At 40.8% G+C, this 9,433-nt stretch overlaps 1 protein-coding gene across 1 annotated transcript in view; it reads left to right on the top strand.

Annotated features, from left to right (window-relative positions):
• Positions 1-1,339: 1,339 nt before the first annotated feature.
• LOC117364222 overlaps positions 1,340-9,433 on the top strand; it is a 43,783-nt gene continuing 35,689 nt past the window's right edge. The window contains exon 1 of the mRNA XM_033953236.1: positions 1,340-1,417. Coding sequence (XP_033809127.1) covers positions 1,340-1,417 — 78 coding nt within the window. The remainder of the gene's footprint in view (positions 1,418-9,433) is intronic.

The following is a 9,433-nucleotide window of genomic DNA, read 5'->3' as shown; positions in this document are numbered from 1 at the left end:
TCTCAGAAATTCATACTATCATTCCCCTCTTTAAAAGGCATTTCCCATACAGGTAAACTTGGAACATCCCTCCTCTTCAAGATCACCGAGCTGTGGAACAGCTTATCTGCCCCTCTCCGGAGCGCGACCTCCCTCCAACACTTCAGAAAACATTTGAAAACTTGGCTTTTCTCCAAAATGTAACCACTCCCTCCCTCTCCTCTACACTTAATCCCTTCTCTCTCCCCTTATTACCAAGCTCTTCTTCTTCCCATTGTAACTCCTTTCTTTTGTAATTCCTGTAAACCGTGTCGAGCTCTACTTCTGTGGAGATGATGCGGTATACAAACTTAAGGTTTAGTTTAGTTTAGTTTAGTCAAAGAGACGTGCATATGCCGGACTGGGTGGGGGAAGAAATAATGGCTCTACAAACAGAGGATAGGAAAAGAGATGGTGAACAATGGGATTTAGGGAGTGAAGGAACAGAAAGGGAGAGAAGTGATGGTGTTGAGGTGGGGATAGAGATACTGGATAGTTGGGTAGTTGGGAAGAGAAAGGGAGAACTCGTAGACCCTGGGGTGGTGGGGAAGGAGGGAGAGATGCTGGAAAACCACACACACACCCTCTGAACATCGCAAGCATCCCCCCCACCCCGCCAGACCCCCCTCCCAGTTCTCATCAGCCCCCATCAAGGAAAATTTTTGTTGATTACCTGCAATTACATCAATTTCTTTTCCTGAGATAAATAAATAAAAAATAGATTTGACATCGATATGTGAACATTTCTTAAGAAATAATGAATATTTCTTGGGGTGTCCTAATTTTTTCACATGACTGTAGCTTAATATAATGGAGGATTGCTTATAACACAGTCAAGAGTAGGACTGGTTTTTTTTTAAATACATATTACATTATAGGCATGAAATAACATGGATTCACTTATACCATGGTCAAATATCTTAAACCCCAATGTCTGCATTATATGTGGTCTGCACTGTATTTAATTTTATTGGAAAAGGTACCCAGTAATAGTATATATGTCTCATGAAAATACCAATAAACACCGTTTTTATATCCTTTACGAACCTCTATTTAGCTGGAAAATAATCACTATGATCTACTCTTTACAACTCTAGAAATGACATTTGTTCTTCCATTGTAACCCCCATTTATAAATCTTTTGTAATCCGCCTTGAACCGCAAGGTAATGGCGGAATAGAAATCTCTAATGTAATGTAATGTAATATTTATAAATTTATAAAACCTGACAATAGAAGGCCTTAATGTATTCCACCCTATAATTTTTTTTAATGAATATTATCTAATTCTTTATTTTAACACATAATTAAAACAGAGAAAGATGGAAGATCTGCTGGATGCTGAGGAAAGAAGATCTGAGCAACGGATCCAGGAGCTCAGAAGAATGAGACGGCAACTAGTAAGAAGATATTTTCTAGATCACAAGGAGGATAATTTTATACCATTTGTACTTACCTACTCGGTATGTAACATTCTCCAGTCATGCTGCATTGGCTTGTTGTGCCATAACATAGCATAACATCAGGCTTCTAAACCGCCACTGGGGCTTGCTGATGCATTTCTGTCTGCATATTAGTATTGATGAGTTGGTTACTTATTTAAGGTTGATAAGGGAGTAGGAATGCTTAAACTAATATAAAGAGCCTTAAGCTTAGTAGGTATTTTGTATGCTGTATATTTTTTGTGTGCTTCAAGCTGACCTGCAAAGACCTAGAACTAATTTCTAAGGGCTAATAACTTGCTGATGAAGAAACCCAATAAAATCTTAAGGTGTGGATTTTCCTCTATCCTCTTAATTGGCTCAACAGCCTATATAAACTAAAGATTGAGCCTGTGGTAGGTGAAAGTTGTGGGGGAGGGGGAGGTAATCAAACATTGAACAGAGAGGTTTTGTAGCTAAACTACGCACATACTGGCTTTAATAAACACTTTAAAAACTCTACAAAAAATGTTTTTCAATTAAATAACAAAGAATTAGCTAAACACCTCCATAACCCAAAATAGTTTGAAAATCTTCCCTGTTAATCTATAATATTTAATTATCTATCAAATATTATGAGGGACTTTTACTAAGGAGAGTTAAGCAGAAATGACAACTGAGCAGGACCTGGGTGGGTTGGAGGCATCGTCGACTGCGACAGCTAGAGTGGTGGCACAGCAACAAGACAAGCAGGAGCCGGGAAAGGAGGCAGAAGAAGGGATAAGGCTGCAAATAGATTAGCTCTGCCCTGGCCCCAGTTTCAATTGTTTGGTAGTCTGCTAGAGGGGAATGTGACCTTTAGGCATTGCTCGTTGTGCCTAAATGTTACTTTGTTGTTAGGTGCCATTGACTTGTGTTCAAGTTCTAGTGACTTGATGTACATCACCACGTTTTCATGGCAGAATACTACAGTAGATTGCTGGGCCTTTCTTTTGCGCAGTATATAGTAAATGTTGTCGCATCAAATGCGATCCTTTGCCTCCAACACTGTCCATTTGCTGCTGCCCAGATGGGTGGTGCATCGCTAGTCTGACATCTACACCAAAACCTGTCTGCCTTGGGAAACCCTGCTGGTAGTGAAACTACCGACAGCATAGCTTTCACCTTCTCAGATGCACGCAAGCCCTGTTTTGACTCATAAGAACATAAGAATTGCCACTGCTGGGTCAGACCAGTGGTCCATTGTGCCCAGAAGTCCGCTCACGCGGCGGCCCTTAGGTCAAAGACCAGTGCCCTATCTGAGATTAGCCTTACCTGCATACGTTCTGGTTCAGCATGAACTTGTCTAATTTTATCTTGAATCCCTGGAGAGCCTCCAGAAGAGCGTTCCAGTTTTCTACCACTCTCTGGGAGAAGAATAGAGAGTTGCGCGTGGACAGATATCCCACCCATCCCCACCAAGATTCTCTCTGTCCCCACCCATCCCCGCCAGGATCCTCTCCGTCCCCACCCATTTTAATTATTTTTATTTTTGAATTTTTTAACTTAATTACTTTGAGCTTACCTTCTCTTTCTTGCTTTAACTTTTTACTTTTTCACTTTAAACAATTTTACAACAGGCAGGCAACCCCAACAATTTGAAAGTACCAACAGATGGAAACTATCACTTAGCTTGTTCTTTCTTATGATTTGACCATCATTGCCATGCACTATACAGTCGGGGCCGATGCGGCCAGCGTTTCGCGGAATTTTAATCATTCCTTCCACTGCTTCAGTGCCAGATTATTGGGCAAGTAACATTTCCACTACTCAGTTCTGTCAGTAATTTATGTAAATTTATGTAATTTATGTAAATGTTACTAGTTCTGGTCATGGCAGGATTAACCAATAGGCCAAGTAGGCACGTGCCTAGGGCTCAAAATGGTCAGGGGAGCCCGATGAAGGAGGGCATCAACATTGTTTTTTCCAAACGGCGATGGGCCCCTCCAGCATCGATTGGCAACGCGGCCCCCACCCTGATTGGCAACGCGGTCCCCACCCCATCATTGGAAAGTAAGACAAGTAAGCAACGCGGGTAAGAAAGGCAACGGGAACTGTAATTGTGCAAGCGGTGCTGCTTGCCCAGAGCTTCCCTCTGACGCAGCTTCCTGTTTCCGCCTGGGCGCATGATGGGGTGGGGCGGGGCAGGGGGCCCAGTGTATTTGGGTGCCTAGGGGCCCTCGATGAACTAATCCTGCCCTGGTTCTGGTTTTTTGTTTTATAGACTCTTTACCAGATAGTTTTTGCTGAAATCCTAACCTGATCATAGTCAACTCTGAACTTTCTATTTTACAGGCTAAAAATCTGAAAAATGACAAAAAATATCTACAGCAACAGATAGAACAGGTACTGTATGTGGGGTACATAGCCCTTGTTTACAATATGACACAAAAAAAAGGAATCACTGAATGGTGCCCAACAATATTAGAAATTGGAATGTCGATCCTATTATAATTCAAATTTTAATTTTAAAGCTCCTTTCACCTTGTCTTTCAAGTACAGTACTTTGTTTAATTCCAAGCCTGCTCTGGGCAATTGAAAGAAGGGGTCAGAAGAGAAATCGGTTCTAATCCAGGCCTTTATTTTTAGATAGCAGAGGCACAATCAGGACTGGAAGAGGAAGAAGAAAGGAGCCAGGGCATGACTGAGCTCTGTAGCCGAAGCAGCAGTGAATCTCTTTGGGCTAGAAGGGAGCAGAATGAACAGGGTCAGGACAGGAGAGAAGAACCCAGTGGTCTGCCTGGAGCCTGTGGGAAATACATCAGTCACCCCAACATTGAGAACAATGTGAGATGGGAAAAAGGAGAATGAGATGGGGGAGGTATGAGTGATATAAAGGAAAGGATAAAGGGAAAAAAGAGTAAAAGGATAAAAAAGGGAGATGGAAGTGGAACAAAGGGGAAGGTGAAAGGACAAAAAATAAAGAGTTTATATTTTTAATTTTACCCTGAGAAAGTGAGTTGTCTTATATTTGAGACCATACTCTATATCCTGGCCAATATAGTTTTATAAAGAGAAATGCCACCTAGGAAGAGGTTGGTTATACAACAGTTCTCACACCCACAGATTCATATACAGTACATTGCACAAATACATACCTATTGAACTTCCAGAACCACATCATACCACATGCATCTGTTAATTCTCAGAGTCAGTACTATTACATACTCTATCTTAACCCAAACCACAAATATCACTGACTCACCATGCCAATATGGTCACACATTCCATCTCATTCGCATCACACATGCATATCCACTTACATTGGAACTGAAAGTTGTACACATTATCTCACACAAATAAAACCTGCTTCAATAAGGAGCAGGAGCTCTACTGCCATCTACAGGGTGACACTAGTAAATACAAATAAAGAGACCTATTGAACTTGAAAAGGAAGAATCAGTACACTTTGAGGAACAGGTCTGGCCTCTTAACCTTAAAAATAGGGAACACTTCCTTCTTAATACCACCGTGGTATTAAGAAGGAAGTGTTCCCAGCAAACTGAAAGCTGTTCCACATTTGGGGGGCTAGCCAAGATACAGCACCACAAAGCTGCCTAACCCCAAGTTAAAAAAGCCTAACCTGAAAGTGAATACTCTAACTTCACTGCTTTGAACTAAATTGGACTTCTTACTTTTGGACTTTCCCAACCTAAGAATTGAGCATTATCCCAGCTCCATGCCCTAAGGGATAGGAAGAAGTGCAATGTGGCATTGTGAGATTCAAAGGTGAATAATAATAATAATAACTTTATTTTTCTATACCGCCATAGTCAGGCGACTTCTAGGCGGTTTACATTATAAGAAGGCTGGACATTCAGCGAATAGCAAAAATCTTAATACAATACGATATCATAGATCCACTTACAATACAATACAGTGAGTCTAAATACAATAACATATAATGCAGTCTAAATACAATAGAATATAATACATTGAGTCTAAATACAATAACATATAATAAGTCTAAATATAATACCGTACAAGGAGTCTTAATGCAGTACGATAGTCTAAATGGGAAACTTACGTGTTAAATTGGAGATCTATGGGCAAAGAATATCTGAGAGATTTAGGACATCCATAAGTTGGAGTTCTAAGGGTAGAGGATATCAGAAAAGAGGGGCTTCTTGAGAGAGAGAAAGGCGTTTGTTGGGGAGGGGAGTCCTAGTGGGGGGGGGACTGTTTTAGTCAATGAATTTTGCGAATAGGGCGGTTTTGATCGATTTGCGGAATGCATTATAAGTCGTATTGGGTTCGTTTATGTGGTTTTTCAGCCAGATTTGCTGTCTGTTCACTTGGAACTTAAAGGTTCTGTCCAAGAAGGATTTGTATCTGCAGCCTGTAGTCTTTGGGTAAGCAAAGATGTTTTTGTTTCTGGTCGTTCTAGTGGGGTTGTGTAGGCTGAAGTGAGTTTGTAGGTATGATGGTGCTAGTCCCCAGGCTTGCTTGAAACAGGTGCAAGCAAATTTGAAAAGAATTCTCGCTTCTATTGGAAGCCAATGCAGCTTTTTATAGTAGGGGCTGATGTGGTCGTTTTTTCTTAGTCCGAAAATTAGGCAGACGGCGGTGTTTTGTATTAATCTCAGTTTTTTTATTGTCTTTTGTGGGATGCCCAGGTAGATGATATTGCAGTAGTCAAGGAGGGATAGGGTCAGTGCCTGAACCAGCAACCTGAATGATGTAGGGTCGAAGTATTTTTTTATGGTTCTTAGTTTCCATAGCGTGTAAAAGCATTTTTTCACTAGTGAATTTGTGTGGTCAGTCATAGTTAGGTGAGTGTCAAGAGTGATACCCAGTATTTTTATGTTTTTGGAAATTGGGTATTCGTGGTTGTTTATTTTTAGCGATGTTCTCGTAATAGTGTCATTAGGACTAGCCAGGAAGACTTTTGTTTTTTCTGCGTTTAGTTTTAGTTTGAAATTAGTGGTCCATTTATCGATTTCGGTCATTGTGTTTGAGAGGTTATCTACAATGTCTTTTGTGATGTCATTTAAGGGTATAAGGATGGATATGTCGTCCGCGTAAATGTAGTGTATTAAATTTAGTTTTTGTAGTAGGTGACCTAGGGAGGCGATATAGATATTAAAAAGAGTGGGTGATAGGGGGGAGCCTTGAGGCACGCCTGATGGATTTTTCCATGGTTTGGAGAAGTTTCCATTGCTGATTACCCGGTAGGATCTGTTTGTTAGGAATTCTTGGAACCATTTCTTTGCCTTTCCTGTAATTCCCATTGCTTCAAGGCACCGTAGCATGATTTCGTGATCTACCAGGTCGAACGCGCTGCTGAGATCTAATTGTAGGATCAGTGCGCTTTTGCTTTTGCTAAGGAGATCATAAAGGTGATTCAGTAAGGAGGCTAGGAAGGGGAGGAATATGTAGAAGCTAATAAAGAAAAGGCCGAATTGCTTAACAGATAGTTCTATTCTGTGTTCACGGCAGAACTGCAGAAGACAAAAGTGAATAGGGATGGAGGAGTAATAGACCCTGATCAATTTTCAGAGGGTTGTGTTCATGAGGAGCTAGCTAAAATAAAGGTAGATAAAGTAATGGGGCCAGATGGTGTACATCCTAGGGAAGTTCTGGTAGCTCCGCTGACTGACCTTTTCAACGAATCTCTAGAGTCAGGAGTGGTACCGGAGGACTGGCGAAGGACGGATGTGGTCTCTCCACAAAAGTGGAAGTAAGGAAAAAGAAGGGAATTACAGGCCGGTAAGTCTGACTTCTTTAGTAAGCAAATTAATGGAAACACTTTTAAAACAGAGAATGGTCAAGTTTCTGGAATCCTATGGATTACAGAACTGGAGGCAACATGGATTCACTAGAGGTAGGTTTTGTCAGACAAATCTGACCAATTTCTTTGACTGGGTGACCAGAGAATTGGATAGAGGATGTGCGCTAGATATGGTGTATTTAGATTTTAGCAAAGCCGTTGACAGTGTTCCACACAGATGTCTAATAAATAAACTGAGTGCCCTTGGGATGGGTGTCAAAGTGACAGGCTGGGTTAGGAACTGGTTGAGTGGAAGGTGTCAGAGGGTAGTGATCAATGGACATCGCTCTGAGGAAAGGCATGTTACCAGTGGTGTGCCTCAAGGTTCTGTTCTTGGGCCTGTTCTTTTTAACATTTTTATAAACGATATTGCTGAAGAGCTGGTCGGGTAAGATTTGCCTCTTTGCGGATGATACAAAAAACTGCATTAGAGTAGATACACCAGATGGTGTGAATAACATGAAGAAAGACCTGACAAGGCTTTAAGAATGGATTGAAATTTGGCAGCTAAGATTCAATACTAAGAAATGGAAGGTCATGCATTTGAGCTGCAAAAACCTGAGGGAACGGTACAGATTAAGGAGTGAAGAGCTTATGTGCACAACAGAAGAGTGGGACTTAGGTGTGATTGTATGTTATGATCTTAAGGTGGCCAAACAGGTTGAAAAAATGATGGTAAAAGCTAGAAGGATGCTAGGTTGCATAGAGAGAGGTATGGCTAGTAGGAAAAAGGAGTTATTGATGCCCCTGTATAAGACTTTGGTGAGACCTCATTTAGAATATTGTGTTCAATTCTGGAGGCTGCACCTTCAAAAAGATATAAAAAGGATGGAGTCGGTCCAAAGGAAGGCTACTAAAATGGTGTGTGATCTTCATCATAAGGCGTATGGGGACAGACTTAAAGATCTCAATCTGTATACTTTGGAGGAAAGGTGGGAGATAGGAGATATGATAGAGACATTTAAATACCTACATAATATAAATGTGCATGAGTCGAGTCTCTTTAATTTGAAAGGAAACTCTGCAATGAGAGGGCATAGGATGAAGTTAAGAGGTGATAGGCTGTGGAGTAATCTAAGGAAATACTTTTTTACAAAGGGTGGTAGATGTATGAAATAGTCTCCCATAAGAGGTGGTGGAGACAGAGACTGTCTGAATTCAAAAGAGCCTGGGATAGGCACGTGTGATCTCTCGGAGAGAGAAAGAGATATTGGTTACTGTGGATGGACAGATTAGATGGGCCATTTGGCCTTTTTCTGCCATCATGTTTCTATGCATTTCAGTTTGGAAATGCCTTGGCAAAGGAACGTATTTGTTCTCTGTCATTTTTATGATTTGAAAATTAATCCTAGGAAATGAACAATAAACTCTTCATTTTAAACTTGTATTTTGCTGGGAAACAAATATTCCACCTTCTCCAATAATTTACATGGTAATCTAGAAAACTATACAAGACAGTAACATGGTAAAGACCTGCAGATGTACATCCAGTCTGCCCATCAAGGTGGCCAGAGGTGAATCTGGCACTCTGCACAGGTTACACTTCTTCATGAGTAAATACTGATATACTTTTACCTCTGCCTCTCCCTGCCAATTTTAAGGCACAGAGCAATAGAAGTCTGCCCATTACCAGTCCTACTTCTCAACTACTGGTGTTGCTGTTGAAGCCTATTCCAGCCTCGTTCCATTTGGTTTATCCATTCTGCCCAATTTGTATGTACTACAATCCCTCTCTCTCCCTAAGAGAATTTTTTTTTTTAATTCTTTATTCATTTTCAAACTTACAATAAGTGTGACAATATGTCCAAACAAATTAACAATAAATATATCACTTAATAATCATCAATGGTATAAATGATATGGGGTTAATAATAAAAAAAAAAAAGTCTAAAAATTGTGTACTAAATGGCTACTTGGACGATCAAAAAGCCTGATCGTCCAAGTACCCATAACCAAAGCTGGTTTTTAGACGTATCTAAAAACAGCTTAGGCCTTTCCCCTGCCTCTAGATGCACAGAGAGAAAAGAGGTGTGTTTAGAGGAGGGGAAAGGCCGGGAAGTGGGCGGGGGGTGGGCCGACCTACACCTAGGCATACAACAGGTATAACCAAAACATTTACAGGTTGCCTAGTCGGCACTTAGACCTTTTTGACTTAGACATAGTCAAACCAGGTCTAAGTGCCGAAA

Source organism: Geotrypetes seraphini, chromosome 7 (genome assembly GCF_902459505.1).
Source record: "Geotrypetes seraphini chromosome 7, aGeoSer1.1, whole genome shotgun sequence".
In the NCBI taxonomy this organism is placed as follows: domain Eukaryota; kingdom Metazoa; phylum Chordata; class Amphibia; order Gymnophiona; family Dermophiidae; genus Geotrypetes; species Geotrypetes seraphini.
This window is presented reverse-complemented; position numbering and strand designations above follow the sequence as displayed.